The sequence below is a fragment of the Eretmochelys imbricata genome, chromosome 17 (genome assembly GCF_965152235.1).
Source record: "Eretmochelys imbricata isolate rEreImb1 chromosome 17, rEreImb1.hap1, whole genome shotgun sequence".
NCBI lineage: Eukaryota > Metazoa > Chordata > Testudines > Cheloniidae > Eretmochelys > Eretmochelys imbricata.
In genome coordinates this window covers 3105868-3127784 of record NC_135588.1, presented here as the reverse complement: position 1 = coordinate 3127784, position 21917 = coordinate 3105868, and the positions used below count along the sequence as shown (strand labels likewise).

The 21917-nt window shown below is 44.2% G+C and overlaps 1 protein-coding gene across 3 annotated transcripts in view; it reads right to left on the bottom strand.

Moving 5' to 3' along the window:
* Nucleotides 1-13453, bottom strand: part of SPECC1 (sperm antigen with calponin homology and coiled-coil domains 1) — a 106641-nt gene extending 93188 nt beyond the window's left edge. For all 3 annotated transcript variants that reach the window (XM_077836737.1, XM_077836738.1, XM_077836739.1), the window contains exon 1: nucleotides 13404-13453. In XM_077836737.1, the coding sequence (XP_077692863.1) occupies nucleotides 13404-13443 (40 nt within the window). In that variant the 5' untranslated portion in view covers nucleotides 13444-13453. The remainder of the gene's footprint in view (nucleotides 1-13403) is intronic.
* Nucleotides 13454-21917: the final 8464 nt, after the last annotated feature.

The window sequence follows — 21917 nt, the reverse complement described above, 5'->3', positions numbered from 1 at the left end:
ACAAGGACTTGTTTTAAGGCAACTGTCTGTTAGATGGGATTAGAACCCAGGGCAGGATCTTCATGGGTTGTAGCTCTTTGCCCAGTAGATGATCCTCCCTGTTGAAAACACAACCTACTCATTTGAACCCTCATTAATGCAGGGCAGAGGTTAATAAAATACTCAACAGCACCAGCTTTAATAATGCTGACAGAACAGCTATCATCATGTTTCTGGAAAATATAATTATACAGACGAACAGTAAACAGAACACCTGCATTGGGGGTCAAAAGGAGCACTGCAAATAAAGATACTGAAACCAAATCCATACAGACTGTGTGAATTCAGTTACTGATGGTCCTTATGGCGCAATGGGTAGGCCAACAATCTAATTCCAGTTTACCTATGGCTGTCAAACGGGAACTCTAGTAGATATCTGACCTGGCATCAGATGGATAAAGGATTCCTTCAGCTACTGACAACTATTAGTTAACAAACACTTCCCATCTGTGACAGTGTGGGAAGGAACAACAGCAATCCAAAAAGAAAAGGGGGTCAAACATACCATAACCCCTTCAGACCAGCCAAACTTCACAGGATCATGCCAGTAGGCTGCCAAGAATCATAGGGTTGGAAGGGACCTCAGGAGGTCATCTAGTCCAACCCCCTGCTCAAAGCAGGACCAATCCCCAATTTTTGCCCCAGATCCCTAAATGGGCCCCTCAATGATTGAACTCACAACCCTGGGTTTAGCAGGCCAATGCTCAAACCACTGAGCTATCCCTCCTCCTCCATGAACAGAGTGTGAGATTAAAATGCAGTTCTAACTAGAAAGACCCAATGCCAGAAGCACCTTCCTGGAGACTGTTGGGACCAATTCATTCATCCTCAGCTGCTTATGGGAAAAAGGAAGTGGTAGTATCACAGTCTCCTCAGTGCAGACTCTAGCCAACTGAATGGAATGCTGCCATGCCCATAGACACAGTCATATTCTGCTACTTGTAACACTGGAAAATACTTTACAGAAGTTACAAGTGTCAAAAAAGGAGCATATGGGATAAACTGAGTCCTGCCTGTCTTTCCCCATTGACCTATTGCCTGTGAAGGGAGAAAGCCACATTTTCCCCCACTTTTGAGGAGATGTGTCATACACCCTATAGTCACAAGGCCATTACATTAAGGTCTCACAAAACAGGACACACAGCCCCCAGCTAGATCAGTGTGAAAGTTCGTGATGCCAGAGAATCATCACGCCCTGGTCACATTTGTGAAGTACTTCATCGTTTCACTTGGCATTTTCCATGTTTCCCACTGCCAAGCTAAGGAGCAAAATTTACACCTGGGGAAAACACAGGAAAATTCTCAATTTGTTCCAACTGGAGAATTTTATGTCACGAAATACAGAGATTGAGGCAGGAAATAACAAGTTCACACTGGGGTAAATGTGCAATCTCTTACAGAAATGCACAGTTTCATAGATGTGGAAATGCATGACATATGACTAAGTCATTTGTTCTGGTCCCCCACCTGTCTATGTCTGCAGTTACTGGGCTGAGGGACGCCCATGAAGAGGAGGAGGCAAAAAAGAGGCAGTTTGCCTCACGCCCCCCATTTGAGAGGGCCACCAAACCGAGGGGCATTGCAACCTGGTGCATGGGGTCAAGATGTGGTCCCTCTGTCATGGTGGAGGAGCAGCTGGGTGGCACTGATGGCAATATCTGGACTGGGGAACCCAGCCTTGAGTAAAGAGTACATCCTGTCCCCATTGATTTCCCACCTCTGCCAGCCCAGATCAAGAGATTAAAACTGAAAACTCAAGACACAGGTCCCTGCCCAGCAACACAGGACACTTTCCCAAGGCACTGATTTTTAGGTCCAATTGTTTTTACACTACTTGTTATTCTAATTGGTAAATTGCATAGCATGCAGCATGGGGAACAAACCCTCCACACCCACCCATTTGCTGAAATTAAGAGTTGTAATACTGCAGGGATGGTTTTTAATGAAAGAACTGAGAGTTTCATCACAGGTGGTGGCCATGTAATAATCCAGGTTTTATTATGGTTTCCAGCCAGCCTGCTAAAGCTCCATAACCTATTAACAAACAGTTGCCCATGAGGATATGCAGTTTATCCAGCCCTGGGGGAAGGGAAAGGAGGGTCCCAGCCTTTGAAGGAGCCTTTGTGGAGCCAAACCAAGAGGTAGTTTGGCTTAGAAAAATTAAATTTTTATCAGTAAATGTCAGTAACTGGTGATTTCACCCCACACAGACAAAAAATAAATAAATTCATCAATAAGCTGCATTTACAGACCAGCAAAGAATGAAAAATGCTGCAACTTAGAATTTGATTTAAGGCTATTTACTCTGTATATTTTGACATGTTATATTGACCCTCCACCCCCAATAATTTTGCACAACTGTGAAAAATTAAATAGATAAAAATAGAAAAAAATGCTTGAAAATAAACATCAATATTATCCATTGAAACAATAAGAAAAAAAAGAAATCCTGCCAAGCCTAGTGTTAGTTTATGGTTAAAGTTAGCGACTAGGAGACAAGCCAAACATCCACTGGAAGTTTGTGAAACCAATGCCTGGAAAAGAGAAAAGATGGCCCATTCTCAGCATGGCTCATTAGAAGAGGCTAGTTTATAGGATTGGAATGTGGGGATTTATTCACCTCTTGACAGGAACAATACACAGAGACTCTGAAATCTCCACAGATGGTGCATGTCCCTGAAAAAGCCCTAACGGCCATTAAGAACCCAAATGCTGTGTGATATAGAAAGGGACTACTCTTTTTTCTGTTCTGTAAGTACTGTGTTAATTTAGTGCTGATGAAACATAAGCACTAAATTAACACAGTTGACAGCCCTGCATATTGAAATCCTTTGATGACCAGAACATGGACAGCAGTAGCATATACTTCATCCACAGTACACCTCTAATATGCCTCTATACTGGCTAAAGGGACCATCTCTAGAGGTGGAAAAGGGAGTTCAGACTCTCTGACCATCCATACCTTTACCTCTCTGCTGAAGATGCCAACAAGGGGGCCAATTAGTATATATTGTGAAGGTGGGTTTTGTGGCTTGCACACCAGTCCACTGGGAACTGGATTGAGAGCACAAAAATTACACACAAGTTCAACCCCTTGCATAGGTGAGGAGCACTGCTGTCCAGATGAGGGTATGGCAGGGAAGAGGGCAGAAGGAAAATAGAAAGAATGCTCCACAGTGCAATAAGAATGTTACCTATAAAGGGTTGCCCACTTCAAAGGAGGAAGAACTTCAACTGCTTGGTTTAAAAAAAAAACCAAAAAACAGTTAATAATTAAAAGACCAATCAAAGGTTTTCCCCAGTCAAAGAGCCTCAAAGAAGCCCTGTGTAGAGGAGGTGAGAGCTGCAGAGGGTGAGAGGATATCTGCTTCTATCATGCTGTCTCTTCCTCAGTCTCAGTGATGTGACATAAAAGCAGTGTTTCGCAGCCTGTGGGAGATAAGCACTCACACATTCCTAGTGAGTATTTCCCTTCCCATCTTAAGTCTCAGAATTGTCAGCTTGCACTCAGGAGACGCCTATGGGCTGGATGTGCATTGGAAGAACTGTGCCCCTCGTCCAGGAGAGGAACAACAGACAGAGAGTCAGGTGAGCAGTGAGGTGCATGGTCACAGCTGTTTGTGGGAGGCCAACATACAAACCAGGAGGTACTTCTGGTCTGATGTCTGCTGCCTTGGTGGGGCTGTGAATGGGCTCTTTGTGCAGAGCTTGCCCCACACTATGCCAGGCTGAGCTAAAACTTCAGCTTTAAACTTTCAGCTACCTTTGTTTAAACATGTTAAAATCTATACACCCAAACTTCTGCAGCATTTATTCCACCTGAGGCAAGGGGAAAAGGAGGAGGGGACACTGCCCGGTAACTGTTCAGAGTGATGATCTAATAACAGCATTATCACTAGCAGCAAGTGATCCCTGGACCGTTTTAGACCAGAATTCTGGATGGTGGAGCAGATTTGAAAACCTCTCTTCACTAGGGAGAAAGTCTCACATGATTCACCCCAAATCAGGAAAGGAAGCAGTCTGGCTTCACATGATGCATTTAGAAGCTGTTTTTTTCTTGCTATGGACAGACAAATGTAAGGGACATAACGCTCCCTGCAAAGTGGTGCTGCTGAGCTAATACCCAACCCAGTCGCCATAGAGGGATGAACCCCATTCACTACAGGAACTGGTTGTGCACAGGGTCTTCCCAATCCCATTACATTTGCAGGCTGTTTTGTGCCTCAATTAATTTGGATTAGTAAAGCATCCCACTGAGCTGGTGCTGTCCCACGTGAGCACTGGGCCCAAGCACCCACTTTACAGCAAGAGACACTTGCATTTGCTTTCTTGCCTGTGAAAACAATTACTGGGACTTATTTTTAAAACGTCCTTTCCTTCCTTGTCCTGTAGCGATCCAGCCCATTGCCAACAGATCATTATCCACACCCTTGGAGGACCAGCTCCTTAAGCCTGATGCTATCGCTTCTTTATTACGTGGCATTGTAAAGAATTACTACACCTTCAATGTAAATGTTACACCACCAAAGTGCCCAAACCCTTTAGGGGCTGGAAAATCCAGCACGGGATTCTCCCAGCAAGCTTCTTTGCTCAGCTATTACTATTAAGGCAGCTTGCTAGCCCACCTCAGGGGAAGCATTCTGTACTGCGGTGCAGAGGAGCTGTCCTCACTCACCAGGGGAGGGAGCCAGTGTATTCAAACACCGATGGTTGGGAGGGTACAGGAAATGCCCTGTTACCCTGGTTACTTACCAGGGTAACCATGGTTCTTCTCTGTCTAGTCATACTTGTGAAATGCACTCCTACTGGTGCTGAGTATCAGAATGCTTCTGGAAAACAGAGCCTGTGGGGCTACAAAAAACACCTCTTGGCACCAAACATTTAGAGCCAAGGTTGTAAAAGGACCACATAGCCCCACCACCTCAGTTTATTCTGCTAAACTCAAGAGTCCTGTAAGAAAGCTGAGACAGAAGTGGGAGGGTGAACATGCACAGGCAACTCTCTCAAAGAACTACAGTTACCATTTTGGGCTTGTCTACACTTACGTTTTATAGCTCTCTAACTTGCTGGCTGAGGGGTGTGAAAAATCATCCCCCGGGGCGCAGCAAGTCTGAGCACTTTAAAGCGCTAGTGTGGACAGGCTCCGAGCGCTGGGAGCCGTGCTCCCTGCGCTCTGAGCTAATCCCCTCGTGAAAGTGGATTACCAGGAGCGCTGGGAGAGCTCTCTCCCAGCGCTTGCACATGACCACACTCGCACTTTGGAAGTTTCCAGTGTAGCCATGCCCATAGTGAGTAACTCCAATGGACTTCAGTGGGATTTCACCCATGATCTTTAACACTTAGGTCCAACACTTGGGAGCTCAGCAATATCAGAAGACAAGGATATATTTACTCAGCCTGTTCTCCAGCACTTTTTCCTAGCATCTGGGCAAATTCAATTCAAAATACAGAGACCAAAGCCACTTAAGCATTCAGCTAGTAACTGGTAATAGCTCACCTTACCTGATCACTCTGGTTACAGTGTGTATGGTAACACCCATCGTTTCATGTTCTCTGTGTATATAAATCTCCCCACCGTATTTTCCACTGAATGCATCCAATGAAGTGAGCTGTAGCTCACGAAAGCTTATGCTCAAATAAATTGTTAGTCTCTAAGGTGCCACAAGTACTCCTTTTCTTTTTGCTAGAAGAGAGGAGTATATACCCAAGTTGTCACAGATAGCACTTACCTGAACAAGTCACACTCAGCACAGGACCCTGCAGCCCACATTAATCTTTGTTTTCCCAAGGACACATTTTCCATCATCAGAACATGTCTGTCCCCAAGACTTACTTCTTTTATTTCTGCATATTACCATTGGCTAAACCTCCTGCTGATCAGGTCAATGTAATGTAATTAATGCTGATTACAAGGATAGAAAATTGTAGCTCAATTGAAACCTTATGAGCTCATAGGAATAGTCACAGTGAGAGTCATAGATCGTCCCACGCAGGGGGATGAAGCACTCAGCCAAAGAAGCTACCTTGGTAAGTTCCACATCTATCCTTTGAAGCACATTCAGACCATGGGGTCATAGAGAAGAAACATATGCCCTGCCATTGCACTGAAAATAATAGAGGGCACTTTTTGAGAGCTATCTAGGCATATGCACGGAGTTCATAATCAGGGAAGAAAGGAAAGCTGATCTATTAAGATGTGTGGAAATTCTGGATTAGCCAGCATTGTGACCAAGGACCATCTTTTATCATCCTGGAGGCTTGAGTAAACCTGCAAGGAAAGAAAGTTGGAAGATCAAAAGACATGCTTACCTGCTGCTGCCAGCTTGTGAGTAACATACAAGAGACCAAATTCAGATCTGATATAAGCAGGTGCAACACCAATAGAGTCAACAGAGAGGTACCTTCTTACACTTGGCCTCAATTTGCCCCAGCAACTCTTAAAGCTATCTTTCAAAGGGAGATCTTATAAAGACTGATTTAATGTACAAGAGGAATAATCAATGAAGCTAAATTGAACAGATCAAGATACATCCATTTTAATGCAACTGAGGCAGCAGCAGCTCTATCAGTGAGACTCCCTTTGGCAAAGCTACAAGGACACATCCTGTGCTGCTATTTGATGGAAGTCCCATAGGAGGATCTTTCAGAAGGGATGGACCAAGGGCAAGTTTACACTACTCTGCTACATCGGCACAGCCGCATCGATGCAGCATGTCTGGTGAAGATGTGCTGTGCTGGATGGGAGAGCACTTTTCCCATCAGCATAATTACTCCACCTCCACAAGAGGCGGGAGCTATGTTGGCGGGACATAGCGTGGTGTGGACAATGTTTTAAGTCGATACAACTTACGTCGCTCAGCGGGGTGTTGTTTTCACACCCCTGAACAATATAGGTTACATTGACTTAAGCGGTAGTGTAGACCAGCCCCAAGATGGAGTTCCTAGCCATGCTACGGTTTCCACAAGTAATTTCCTAACCATAAGGCCTTGAGGAGCCAAATAGAACCTGAACAAAATGGAGTTAGTCTTCTCTTTCCCGCCCCACTAAGTCAGCAGCAATATTTAACATTCTGCCAGTGCCAATGCAGAAAAGCTCATCACTTTGCCATCCAGTGGTGCTTTCCTTCCCCTCCATCACTGTCAGGACAGCTGCGCCATTTTAATGAATCTAGTCAACCCTCCGAGAGGCAGACTGGCTTTTACATTTACTGTTATATTATATCCATTCTATTAATTCTTAACGGATACTAACGTAACACCAGCACTGGGAGACTGGATGGTTCAGACACAAGCTACAGAGCCCTTTAGCCATAGCACAAGCTGATGAGTCAAGTCAAATAAAGCTCCCAAGCACACAAAATTTCAGTCCCTTTCTCCAGGGATGAGTTTATTTTTCAAAACCAAAATTGTCCAAAACCAGTCAGAAAGCATAAAACATATCCTGCTGCCTGCCCCTTCCTAAAGGCCCTTCAACAGGCTTCTGCCCCTGCCCACACACCAGCTATCACCAGTCAGGACTTCCATCCCACTGGTGTGGACAGCCCCCTATATAGCTCCTTTCCCCTGACTCTGGGGCCCTTGCAGTCTCTTCCCCGGGCTGGATTTTTAAAGACATTTAAGCACCTACGTCCCATTGATTTCCATGGGAGGCAGGCCCCTAAATACCTTTAAAAATCTGGTTCTTGTTGACCTGCAGGTTATCACTTGAACCCTGGCCTCAAACACATCACTTGGGAGGCAGCTAATTAGTCACTGGAGTGGCTAAAGGGCCACCCCAACCTAGGACACGGATTCCTGGAATGAATACAGCCTAGAGAGACTATCAGCTGGCCTACAGACCAAAAGTGACTGTTGCCATTTGACATCTGTCAGCCTCTGTGGAATGATTTAGTGATGAGTCCAGTTCTAGTGCAACTGTGGTCACATCACAAAAATATACCATCATGGTTGGCATCAGCTGGCCTCAAAAGATAGGGCAAATTAAAATAGAAATAAAAATTACTCTCCTGAGGCAAATAAAGTTGTACAAGGCTGGTTTAATCAGTAGTTTGTTACTACTCTTCAGATTATTACACAGGCACAAGCAGCTCATGTGAGGAAGAGGTGACTAAAGAATGAATCTGTCCACCACAAGTTGTGGTTTGCTGGCTCTACTGGCGAACAGAAGGTCTAAGACTCACCATTTGAACCCCTGGAGGATGCAGCTTACAGTTGGTATTTGCATACAAACTACTAGTCAAGAGTCATTAATCTGGTTGCTCCCCACTCCCCTTTCAAATTAATCTGTTCTCTTGGGCTCTTATTTGGCAGAGGTGATATGCCGACACATCACAGAGCTCAAATAAAAGGCTTCCAATATTAACAAGGGGAATGTGGGAGAAGCAGAGGAAACAGGGACTTGGAGGAGGACTCTGAAGATGATAGAAAGCAAGAAATACATTAAAAATGAAGTTAATCACCATAATTAAATCATATTTCTATAGTGCCTTTTATCTTGAAAGATCCCAAATGCTTTATGAACTACACATACACAGAGGAATCCCTTCCTCCACCATGAAATGTAGCCAACTCTGGGGTGGGACGGAGCGGATGTTTAAAAGGGTACAGCAATGCTACCCAAGAGTATTCTCTTACATTTGGTATTCTCATTCAAGCCAATTAAACAATGAGCAAAATCCCAACAAAGAAAACCTCTAACCCCTGGATAACCTCACTGATCACCTCTTTCCAAATAGAGATATTATCATTTCTGCCGAACCCTGCTGTTTTCAAGCCATTATTTCCACCTACTCCCAATGATTTTAATCATCAAGTTTGCAAATTTGAAGAGGATAAACAGAAAACACAATCTCACACTGTGTTCATTGATATCTTCAAAGACTGCAGAATGCTTGCTTAGAAATCCAGGCTGCCTAACCAGCTAAGGAGAGAGACAAGCACAGATCTGAAGACCTCTGTATAAATCCAAAGCTTGTGTCTCTCACCATCAGAAGCTGGTCCAAAAAAATATTACCACACCTACCTTGTCTCTCTCATACCCTGGGAACAATACAGCTACAGCACTGCATATACGTAGCTATTGGTAATCCAAAGTGGATATCTGAGTGGTTCCCCTTGCTACATACCATAAGATGGCATGGTCTTGTACTCCTCCACACAATTCCTATGAAGATCTCCAACTATTTCCTATGTGATGTGGCCTCTTTTTACACAATATCATCACATGTAATGTTTTCCACTGGCTCTGGGCCTGACCTGGCACTTGGAGAACTAATTCTGCTGAATAGCGAACAATATCTCTGCATTTCTATAGGGCTCTTCTCTCTAGGAGAGCTCTCCCACCAACAAAGCGCTGTTCACACTGGTGCTTTTCATCGATAAAACTTTTGTTGTTGGGGGTATGGTTTTTTTCACATTCCTGAACGACAAGTTTTACCAACAAAAGTCCAGTGTAGATAAAGCCTAAGAGTGTAAACATATTTCAAATTATGGTCCAAGAGATTAAAAAGGATTGTGGAATTTGGGAGGATGAAAAGTGTGTGGGGTCTAGTATATTGCAAAGGAATGTCCTTGTCCCTGGGTTTGATACACTAATGACCTTGGCAGAACGTAGACAAGCTTGGGAGGAGTCCGAGTGAATCCTGTGCTATCCATGTGGCTCAGGGGAATGCTTTTCACACTACTGAGTGACTTAGTTATACCAACTTAATTTTCAAGTGTAGACTGGGCCTTAGACACCAAACAACAGATCACTTTAGGTATGTCTACACTGCAACACCACAAGCGGCAGGAAGTAGGATAAGTGTAGCTACATGCCGCAGTGAAAAGTGGGCTGCATCCACACTGTAGTGCATAGATACATGTGGCAGCGAAAGGCTCTGGCTGGGGGCAGGCAGTGGGGAAAGGCTCCAGCAATAGGGGAGGAAGCAGGACAGCACACTGGTAAAAACAACAGCATAGACGAGGAGTGCAGAGAACGGTGTAGGGTACATGCACAAATGGTTCAGGCATGTCTCTACATTGCTATTTACATCAGTCTGAAGGCATGCAGCGTATGTACTCTAAATGCTGCCATAAGGAGTGTGCAGTGTAGACATACCCTTTATGAAAACTCATCCTCCCTGGCATCTCTTCTCCTCTACCACTTCCAGCCTCCCAAATATCCTCCTCAGCTAGTTAGTGCCTCTCTCAGATCCCCTATGTAATCTTGGCTGCTCCCAACTTTTTTACCTGGTAAAGAGGATTTCCCTCCTGCTTCCTGACAGCACTGACACCCAGCCAACAGCCTGGAATGATCACAATTGCTGCCATCCTTTACATTGCAACCCGTGTCAGTCAGGGGAGATGGCCAGAGTTGTTCAAATGGACCCCGCCAGGCCCTGAAGTCAGATGCTGCTGCGCTCGGCATGGCTTTTTATGATTGTTTCTGAGGCTAGCTAGATCCTTACTGGTTTCAGAGTAGCGGCCATGTTAGTCTCTATCCACAAAAAGAAAAGGAGGACTTGTGGCACCTTAGAGACCAACACATTCATTTGAGCATAAGCTTTCATGAGCTTCAGCTCACTTCATCGGATGCATTCCTTACTGACATGCTAGAGCAGTGCTAGACAAAGCTCCACATCCCTGTCTCACAGCATTTCACTCCCACTTGGACACAGCAGGAAGTGTATTGTAGGATTTGGTTAACCCCAGCATGGCATTTAACATGTGTTGGTGTACCTGGGCTTCCCTTCTCCCCTAGGCTCTGTGCACACTACAGCTCTAACTGAATTAGCAGCAAACATATTTAAATGTGGGCTTCCTGGATGTGTGTGGCCATGGATTTTATTTAGAACTCCGCTCTGATCCAAAGCATACTGGAAGCATTTAAGGCCAGATTTTTAAAGTAATTTAGGCCCCTAACTGCCATTTAAACCAATAGAAATATCTTTAAAAATCTGCCCCTTAGGTATCACTGGCTATCTTACCTAGGAAAGCCACACATCAAACCTGCCCTAGGCAGTGTCCATAAAGTTGTCAGCAGAATAATTCTTGGCCACGCCAACCAGGGAAACTGACCTCAATAACTATGTTTACACAAAAAGAAAAGGAGCACTTGTGGCACCTTAGAGACTAACAAATGTATTTGAGCATAAGCTTTCGGAAGTGAGAAAGCTTATGCTCAAATAAATTTGTTAGTCTCTAAGGTGCCACAAGTACTCCTTTTCTTTTTGCGAATACAGACTAACATGGCTGCTACTTTGAAACCTATGTTTACACAGGATTGTATAAGCCTGCAGCATTTCAGCCACAGCAAGGACAGGACTCGGGTAGGACAAATTCTGCTCTGGTACACCAGTGTAAATCTGGAGTAATGGAGGATTCAGACTTCTGAAAATGAGAGCAAAATTTGCCCCAATCTCCATTCAAACAGAAACAAAGCCACCACATACTGGCATTTATGGTGAAGTGACAAAGAGTAAAGCTTCTGAATCCCTGGGTCTCATCAACAAGCAAGAGATATCGGAAGCAAAGCTTTCATCTACCTCTCATGCTTGAAATTTAGGTTCTTATGGCCAGTGTTAGCCCCCCATCAAGGTGACCATTTAACTGTATTCCTCAGTCATGCTGTTATCCTGCAAAGCATAGAATATCAGGGTTGGAAGGGACCTTGGGAGGTCATCTAGTCCAACCCGCTGCTCAAAGCAGGGCCAATCCCCAATTTTTGCCCTAGATCCCTACATAGCCCCCTCAAGGATTGAACTCACAACCCTGGGTTTAGCAGGCCAATGCTCAAACCACTGAGCTATCCCTCGCCCCCAGAACAGGGTTAAAACAAGACCCAATCCCATATACACTGCAAGAATGGATTTTAATCTTGCTGAGGACAATGGGGTTGTAACCCTGTCCCCTCAACACAAAAACCTTACAGCATGGCTTGAAACTAAGGCTGAGAGTTTCAAAGCCATCAAGGGGATTTAGATGCTCATTACTGATTCATTTTAATGTCAGCTAGGCATTCAAATTCCGTAAATTTCTTTGAAAATTTGAGTCCGTTTCCTGGAATTCTGATTTTGAGCTATGGGAGCCCCTGTCTCCCACCCACCCCTTTGACTTTGTAATATCAGCTCCCCCCCACCCGCAATGAGAATAACACACGTTTAGCTTCAGTGAGACTTTCCTTTTCCCTGGGGCAGCATTTCTTCTGGTGACTGACTATTGGTGGACTATTTTCTTCATTAGGCTGGTTATTAACACACTGCAGTGCTAACATCCAATGACAGATCTAAATTTGTTAGTCTCCAAGGTGCCACAAGTACTCTTGTTCTTTTTGCAGATACAGATTAACATGGCTGCTGCTCTGAGATCTATCTTGGAAGATCACATGTTCCAACAGGTGGCAATGAGAAGTGTTGATTCCATCACCACACCCCACCCCAGATCAACTACATGGTGTTTACATTTCAAATGGCTAGCTACAGGCCTGCTTTGCACTTATACCATTGGTTTATCAAGAGTCTTTTCCCAAAACGGTCTTGATAGAATTTTGGGAATAAACTCCCCATGACAACAGTGAGAAGAAGCAGAATGCTAGTAAATTATCTGCTGAGTGATCTCTCTGCACCTTCAAAGGTCCTAAGCTCAAACAGTCCCTTAGCTAGGGACGAAGAGAGCCCACTGTTCTTCCCTCACTAGGTGTCACAGAGGCAAGCAGGGTGAACCAGAGGGCAGCCATCAGGGCAATAAAGGCAGATTACCAGCTTGTTTTAACACACAGTATAGCCATATACGCTTGCAGTGGGGAATGAAATGTACCTGCCATTAGACCCCACCTTCCATAAAACGTTCAAGTGCTTAATATGCAAAGCACTGCTTCAGAGAGACAATGGAAAGAGAGAGACTCTTCACAAAGGCATTATTTTAAATTCTAAAGGCCTGGAAAACCTAAGGCCTCAGGCCATAAACAATGAATGGCAGAGGCTCACCCTGCAGATCCTGATATGTTGTACATCAAGAGATATACATTACAACTTTTTAACTGCATCATGTAGACTACGTGGACTGATAATCCGTCAGGCTCTTTACTCAAAGGAGCAAAGGGTTTCTTTCGAAATCCTCATGTAAGGAGGGCGTTGTGATTTCAGGTATGTACCAACAATGAATGGCACTTCCTAGTCGCAAGGTAAACAACTGTACTATCTCCAGCATATTGGGAACATTCCGAAACAGCAGCATTACAGGACAGCCGCCTCTCCTTTCTGCTCAATCGGACTGTGCAGTTAAATATCTAGAGCACGAACTAAGCGTGTGCGGCAAAAGCAGAGAGAGACACAGAGCACAACAACGCAGAGCTAATACAAGCAGCCTCCCGAGTACACACAGACCTTGCTCCAGCTCCTCCGGTCTCCCCGGCTGGTTACCCATCTTCAGCAAACTCCGGTGATTCCTCTCCGAGATTCTCTAGCGTCCCCACGCCCTGCTCATGCACCGCATCAGAAGCGGACCTCCCCCATCTGCTTTTCAGTGTGTATTGTGCCAGTCAAATCCAAAGGAAGGAGTCAGCTTCTTCCTAGTTCCTGACACCAGGAACAGTGTCTGCTGCTCATGTTAAGACAGCGGTGGCTAGGCTAGCCCAAGCCCTCCTACCTCATTACAATATTATGCACCGAAGGGCCGGCCTGTGCACTTAATTAGCGGCCTGACTGCTGGAATAAAGACAGAGAGGTGACTCAACGTGCAGCGTAAGCCACACAGAGGCAGCAAGAGCAAACTGCAGGCAAGTCACAGAAAGGCAAGGACTGAATAAAACCCCATTACCAATGAGAAACCTATTCTAGACACAAGATGCCGCACGTTAACTTCAGCAGGACGCAAATACCTCATCAGGCCACTAAAATTAAGACACGGCGGGGGGCCCTGCCCAGGGGACCAGTAGAAGCAGCGCTTTAAAAAATGACATATACTACACCAGAGAGACAAAATGGGTGAGGCAATATCTTCTACGGGTCCAGCGTCTGCTGGTGAGAGAGACAAGCTTTGGAGCTCTTCTTCAGGTCTGGGAAAGGTACTCCACACAAAAAATGCCAGGTGGAACAGATTGTTTCGCACAAGTAGTTAACACATATTGTAAGGCTGTGGCTTTCAACCTTTTTTTTTCCATTTGCGGACCCCCAAACAATTTCAAATGCAGGTGCTGACCCCTCTGGGAATCTTAGACAGTCTGCGGGGTCTGTGGATCACAGGTTGAAAACTACTATGTAAGGGATAGAATTGCCAGCCCTCCAAGATTGTCCTGGAGCCTTTAATGAAAGATTATGTCCCGATGAAACCTCCAGGAATATGTTCAACCAAAATTGGCAATCCTAGTAAGGGACCATTCAAGGTAAAGTGTTTAGCAGAGTAAAGAGCTTAAATTCATCATTCTGCTAGACACAAAATCATGAACTGAACAGAGACACTGGATTTATGGCTTATTACCAAATCTGTAACCTACTAACCTCCTCTTTTTGCAGAGGTGTTAACAGGCCACTCTGCCTTGAATGGTCCCTCACAATATGTGCTTCTACTTATCCTAACCAATCTGTTCCACCTTGCATTTTCATGTAACACTAGAAGTACCTTTCCCAGACCGGAAGAAGAGTTCTGTGTGGCTCCAAAGCTTGTCTTTCTCACCAACAGAAGTTGAGCCCAGAAAAGATATTACCTCACCCACACCTTGTCTCTCTAATATCCTGGGACTGAAGCAGTTACAACTACACGGCATACACTGCACCAGAAAGCCTCATGACAAAGAGATCTGAACACAATTCTGAACTCAGAGGAGCACAGAGAGCCCTTGTGAAGTTAGTGGGAGCTTAGCACAGGCAGCCAAAGGTTTTCTAAAACCTGCCCTGAATTTTAGTGGGAGGATTACAAACAAATTAAGGAAGTTATAGCTTAAATTGCTCAAGAGCAGCTCAGGCTGAACCTTATCCTGAAAAAAGGGAGGGGAATTCAGAATGCAAGCTGCCATCCCATCCCCTAACTTTTATGCCTAGATATGGGAGGCTGGACAATTTGCGACAGGACTGGCCAAAATCCCCTTAATATCTCAACCTATTGGGGTGAGTTATGTGCCAGTCCTTACTTAGACTGTCCTTGCTCTTGACAGTTGAAGTTAAAATGCTCCAGGTTATTTTGGTGCACCTGTTTATATTTAATTGGATCCTGTTCAACATCATCAGACTCCAGTTGAGAAGATGCCTTGAATATGGATAATTCATGTATGTTCTGCTAAAAGGGATGATCTGCAGTGATCCAAGGTCTATTTATGATGATTTACCTTGATAAATCCAACCAATGAAATCAGGTCAGTTAGGGCTGTGGAGGTTGGCAGGAGGTAAATGTAGGTGACATCTGTGGAAATCTCATTTAATATTTCTCCACATAACAACAAAAACTTGATGTCAATTTCCCCCCTTAACTGACCTTGTTTACTCTCATATCCAGGTTTAAACTGACACCATCTGACAACCTGTTAAACTGCAGTTTAATAAAGTTCAGCCAAAGACTTGATAACACTTTTTAACAGAAAGAAAAGGAGTTCTTGTGGCACCTTAGAGACTAACCAATTTATTTAAGCATAAGCTTTCGTGAGCCACAGCTCACTTCATCAGATGCATTTTTAACAGGGAAAACAAATAGCTCTGCATGACTGACCTGGAGATACCCCTCTAGGGGCCAGTGGGGAGCTCAGTCTCCAGGGCCCACTCATTTCTTGGCCTCTCAACTGAAACTACAAACCAGGCTGTCAATTTTAATGGTGGTTCACATGTTTTGACCACCTACATACTGGGAACTTGATTGGGTCCTACCAATCCCATTTCCATCTCCCTCCCTCTTGGGATTTCTACCATGCCCAGTCCAATGGCATAGGTCACTGTACCACTGTCACAGGGGAACACTGTTTGCTCACTCCCCAAACTGGACTGGATTTGTCCTAGAGGTGAAAACCTCCAGATCCTGTTACTGATACCTTATCCCCCACTAGGTCCTCTTTCATAGTCGTGGTTTTATTCTGAATTCACTAGCAGTGAAATTTAGAACACCTTAGCTGAGGCCCCTCACCACCTCTGGAATCCCGAATACATTAGCTGTGGCCCTGCACAATAATCTGACATCCTTCAGAATTACATTTGGAATCTGGTTTTATTTTTCTGCCCCCTAGAGAAATACGTATTTTGTTACATTTGTAGGCAGCAAAGGTGACCTCAACTGGCAGGTTCTGTAACCAAATACAAACTACTAGAGGCTTACAGACTGCATCCCATACTAGAGCTCATGCTTAAAAGTAGTAATTTAATTTTAATTTCAAGCAGTAAGTAGACACATACTGTCACTTCATCTCTCCTCTGGAACAGTTGTGTGTTCTAGCAATAGTTAAACTCTTCTAACCATGTAGAAGGATCTGCAGTCACAGCTTTACAGCAGGCCTGCCGCCATGGGAGATACTTTTTTAAATAGCATTTATACAACAACATTCTGAATTGCCATAAGGTTTTTATAGACCCATTAACTTGTTTATTGCTATTTAAACACTTAAAAAAAAAAAAAAAAGAGACACACACAAATAATTGCAAATCAGAATCCACAATTACCAAAAACAGCAACAGTAGATTAGCAGCCAATCCCCACCCCACAACAACAAAATGGCCAGACCACAAAAAACAGAAAACAAAGAACATCCCCCTTCTGTTTCCATCAAAGCCTCTTGCCCATCCTGCAGTTCCACATGCCCATATTCAGCAGTCTTCTTCAAGTAATCAGTTAAATGGGTGGATGTGCAGCATGTCCTGAAGGTCACCAAATCTGGACTATTTTGGACTACGGAAGGGACAGTAAATTCCAAAATCAACAGAAAAGTCATTCTCTTATAAACCATGGACTCCAGCTCAGCTACTTCACTGATTGTAACTGTGGCAATATTGTACCAGAAGGGAGGCAACTCTCAGGTAGGGTTAGGTAGATCACAGTCCATCTAGGTCTTTATGGGTCAAACACCAACACTCCACATGGAAACCACTAAGCAGGCAGCGCTAATCCCAGAGCACTGGTGGCATGTGCGCATGGTAAATTTCTCCACTTCATCTGTGATGTAAGGTACTGCTTAATGTGAGTTAGGTGGCATTATCTGACCTTTTGGTTGTATGCCCTTTAGACAAAGGCCTTTTGTCTGTGTAAAATATCTAGAATACTTTTGGCCATACATAAACAAATACTAAAACTTTGATTCTGCAGTGAGAAATGTAGTTATCCTGGGAGGTCATGAATTCAGAATTGTGAATCCAGTACAGGATTGGAGTTTGGAGAGAAGGATAAATCCACAATTTTAAAAACAGAAGAAACGAGGGGCATGGAAAGTTAGAGAGAGCCACAAAAAATAGATACCTTAGAGACTAACCAATTTATTTGAGCATAAGCTTTCGTGAGCTACAGCTCACTTCATCGGATGCATACTGTGGAAAGTGTAGAAGATTTTTTATACACACAAAGCATGAAAAAACACCACCCCCCACCCCACCCTCCTGCTGGTAATAGCTTATCTAAAGTGATCACTCTCCTTACAATGTGATTGATAATCAAGTTTGGCCATTTCCAGCACAAATCCAGGTCTTCTCAACCCCCCCCCCCCCCCACACACACACAAACCCACTCTCCTGCTGGTAATAGCTTATCTAAAGTGACCACTCTCCTTACAATAAGAAAAGGAGTACTTGTGGCACCTTAGAGACTAACCAATTTATTTGAGCATGACCTTTCGTGAGCTACAGCTCACTTCATCGGATGCATACCGTGGAAACTGCAGCAGACTTTATATATACACAGAGAATATGAAACAATACCTCCTCCCACCCCACTGTCCTGCTGGTAATAGCTTATCTAAAGTGATCATCAAGTTGGGCCATTTCCAGCACAAATCCAGGTTTTCTCACCCTCCACCCCCCCATACAAATTCACTTTCCTGCTGGTGATAGCCCATCCAAAGTGACAATTCTTTACACAATGTGCATGATAATCAAGTTGGGCCATTTCCTGCACAAATCCAGGTTCTCTCACCCCCTCACCCCCCTCCCAAAAACCACACACACACAAACTCACTATCCTGCTGGTAATAGCTCATCCAAAGTGACCATTCTCCCTACAATGTGCATGATAATCAAGGTGGGCCATTTCCAGCACAAATCCAGGCGATGTGAGAAAACCTGAATTTGAGCTCATGCTCAAATAAATTGGTTAGTCTCTAAGGTGCCACAAGTACTCCTTTTCTTTTTGCGAATACAGACTAACACGGCTGTTACTCTGAAACCTCTCCTTACAATGTGCATGATAATCAAGGTGAGCCATTTCCAGCACAAATCCACGGTTTAACAAGAGCGTCTGGCGTGGGGGGGAGGGTAGGAAAAAACAAGGGGAAATAGGTTACCTTGCATAATGACTTAGCCACTCCCAGTCTCTATTCAAGCCTAAGTTAATTGTATCCAATTTGCAAATGAATTCCAATTCAACAGTTTCTCGCTGGAGTCTGGATTTGAAGTTTTTTTGTTGTAATATTGCAACTTTCATGTCTTTAACCGCGTGACCAGAGAGATTGAAGTGTTCTCCGACTGGTTTATGAATGTTATAATTCTTGATATCTGATATGTGTCCATTTATTCTTTTACGTAGAGACTGTCCAGTTTGACCAATGTACATGGCAGAGGGGCATTGCTGGCACATGATGGCATAGATCACATTGGTGGATGTGCAGGTGAACGAGCCTCTGATAGTGTGGCTGATGTTATTAGGCCCTGTGATGGTGTCCCCTGAATAGATATGTGGGCACAGTTTTTGTCCTTACCCATAACTATTTTACATTTGGGGACAATGTATACCTTCAGATCAGCGGCACTGCGATGAGTACCCACATGGCCCCACAGTATGCCAACATTTTTATGGCCGACTTAGAACAACGCTTCCTCAGCTCTCGTCCCCTAATGCCCCTACTCTACTTGCGCTATATTGATGACATCTTCATCATCTGGACTCATGGAAAAGAAGCCCTTGAGGAATTCCACCATGATTTCAACAATTTCCATCCCACCATCAACCTCAGCCTGGTCCAGTCCACAAAAGAGATCCACTTCCTGGACACTACAGTGCTAATAAACGATGGTCACAAACACCACCCTCTACCGGAAATCTACTGACCGCTATTCCTACCTACATGCCTCCAGCTTTCACCCTGACCACACCACACGATCCATTGTCTACAGCCAAGCTCTGCGATACAACCGCATTTGCTCCAACCCCTCAGACAGAGACAAACACCTACAAGATCTCTATCAAGCATTCTTACAACTACAATACCCACCTGCGGAAGTGAAGAAACAGATTGATAGAGCCAGAAGAGTTCCCAGAAGTCACCTACTACAGGACAGGCCTAACAAAGAAAATAACAGAACGCCACTAGCCGTCACCTTCAGCCCCCAACTAAAACCCCTCCAATGCATTATTAAGGATCTACAACCTATTCTGAAGGATGACCCAACACTCTCACAAATCTTGGGAGACAGGCCAGTCCTTGCCTACAGCCAGCCCCCCAACCTGAAGCAAATACTCACCAGCAACCACATACCACACAACAGAACCACTCACCCAGGAACCTATCCTTGCAACAAAGCCCGTTGCCAACTGTGCCCACATATCTATTCAGGGGACACCATCACAGGGCCTAATAACATCAGCCACACTATCAGAGGCTCGTTCACCTGCACATCCACCAATGTGATATATGCCATCAAATGCCAGCAATGCCCCTCTGCCATGTACATTGGTCAAACTGGACAGTCTCTACGTAAAAGAATAAATGGACACAAATCAGATATCAAGAATTATAACATTCATAAACCAGTCGGAGAACACTTCAATCTCTCTGGTCACGCGATTAAAGACATGAAAGTTGCAATATTACAACAAAAAAACTTCAAATCCAGACTCCAGCGAGAAACTGTTGAATTGGAATTCATTTGCAAATTGGATACAATTAACTTAGGCTTGAATAGAGACTGGGAGTGGCTAAGTCATTATGCAAGGTAACCTATTTCCCCTTGTTTTTTCCTACCCTCCCCCCCACGCCAGACGCTCTTGTTAAACCGTGGATTTGTGCTGGAAATGGCCCACCTTGATTATCATGCACATTGTAAGGAGAATGGTCACTTTAGATAAGCTATTACCAGCAGGAGAGTGGGTTTGTGGGGGGGGGGGGGGGGTGCGGGGGTTTGAGAAAACCTGGATTTGTGCTGGAAATGGCCCAACTTGATTATCAATCACTTTGTAAGGAGAGTGATCACTTTAGATAAGCTATTACCAGCAGGAGAGTGGGGTGGGGGGAGGTATTTTTTCATGCTTTGTGTGTATAAAAAGATCTTCTACACTTTCCACAGTATGCATCCGATGAAGTGAGCTGTAGCTCACAAAAGCTTATGCTCAGATAAATTGGTTAGTCTCTAAGGTGCCACAAGTCCTCCTTTTCTTTTTGCGAATACAGACTAACACGGCTGCTACTCTGAAAAAAATAGATAGGTGCATGCTCAAGAAGAACAGAACTGATGTTCCTCCCACTGTTTAGAGGTCCTGCTCTAAGCAACATACCAGTCAGATTTAGTCATCCTGATCAGACAAGTCACAAACCAATGAGTTTGTTATACTATCCTCAGACTAAGCCGGCTGGATAAAGTGAGTCGGACATGGTTTGCTGCAGGCTTCATCGCTACATTGAGGACAGACTGTTTGTTACAGAATGTACTTTAAAGACAAAGATCAACACCAGACTCTCCATTACAGGAAGCATCCCGTAGTCCAAGTAGCACAGACAGTATCTGAGGGTACTTGGGTCCCATACACCCTACAACTGGACACATCCAAGGCCTTAGCATGAATCTCGGGCACCGTTAAAACACAGTCAGGTCCCATTTGCACTGTAACTAAGACTGGCCCATGTTTTCATTCTGCCCAGGGACATTTATGTACGTTAACTTGGAAGCAAATATCACACTAAAGAACTGGGACATCCAAGTCCGAAACAAGTCTTTTAAAAATCATCTTAAAAACTCTGAAGTTTTGGTGGGGTAGACACTTGTCCTAACGTGCAATCAGTTCTCTCTGAGGTACAGGCTTGAATGGTCTCTGATTGGTGTGGTATTTCAGCACCACTGAGGCCAGGAGATTTTACTTTACTGCAGACTACGCAATGAATTCTGGTTTTCTTCAACAGGAAATAATATTGACCAGAGGGATTGCATCAGTCAACATAAACTCTTGGGTCAATAAATCTTGACACTGAGCAGTTCAGACATCTGCTTCTTGCTCTGTCATATGAAAGAATGGTGGAAGTGTGTCCTGGGTAGTAAAGCACAGCAGAGTGCGCAGTTGACAATACGTACAAAAAGTAATCGTGGAGTCCTAGAAGACACCCCTGAAATCTAACATTCTAGCAGGGTCAAGGCTGGAGATCAACAATCCTTAATTAATTAATTAATGCATCCGATGAAGTGAGCTGTAGCCCATGAAAGCTTATGCTCAAATAAATGTGTTAGTCTCTGAGGTGCCACAAGTCCTCCTTTTCTTTTTGTGAATACAGACTAACACGGCTGCTACTCTGAAACCAATCCTTAATTTGACAATGATGGGAAATATTTAGGTTAGAATGGTTCTAACATCTTGATGGGGAGAGTCAAGTGAAACAAGCAGTGGCAACCCAAGCCCATGGCAAGGGGTGAGCTGTGGGGGTTTTAGATGTAGCCACCAGAAACAGAAGTAATGGAGACAACAATGATGCTATTTATAGGAGCTTGCAGCTCAAACCATGGATAGTAAAGAAA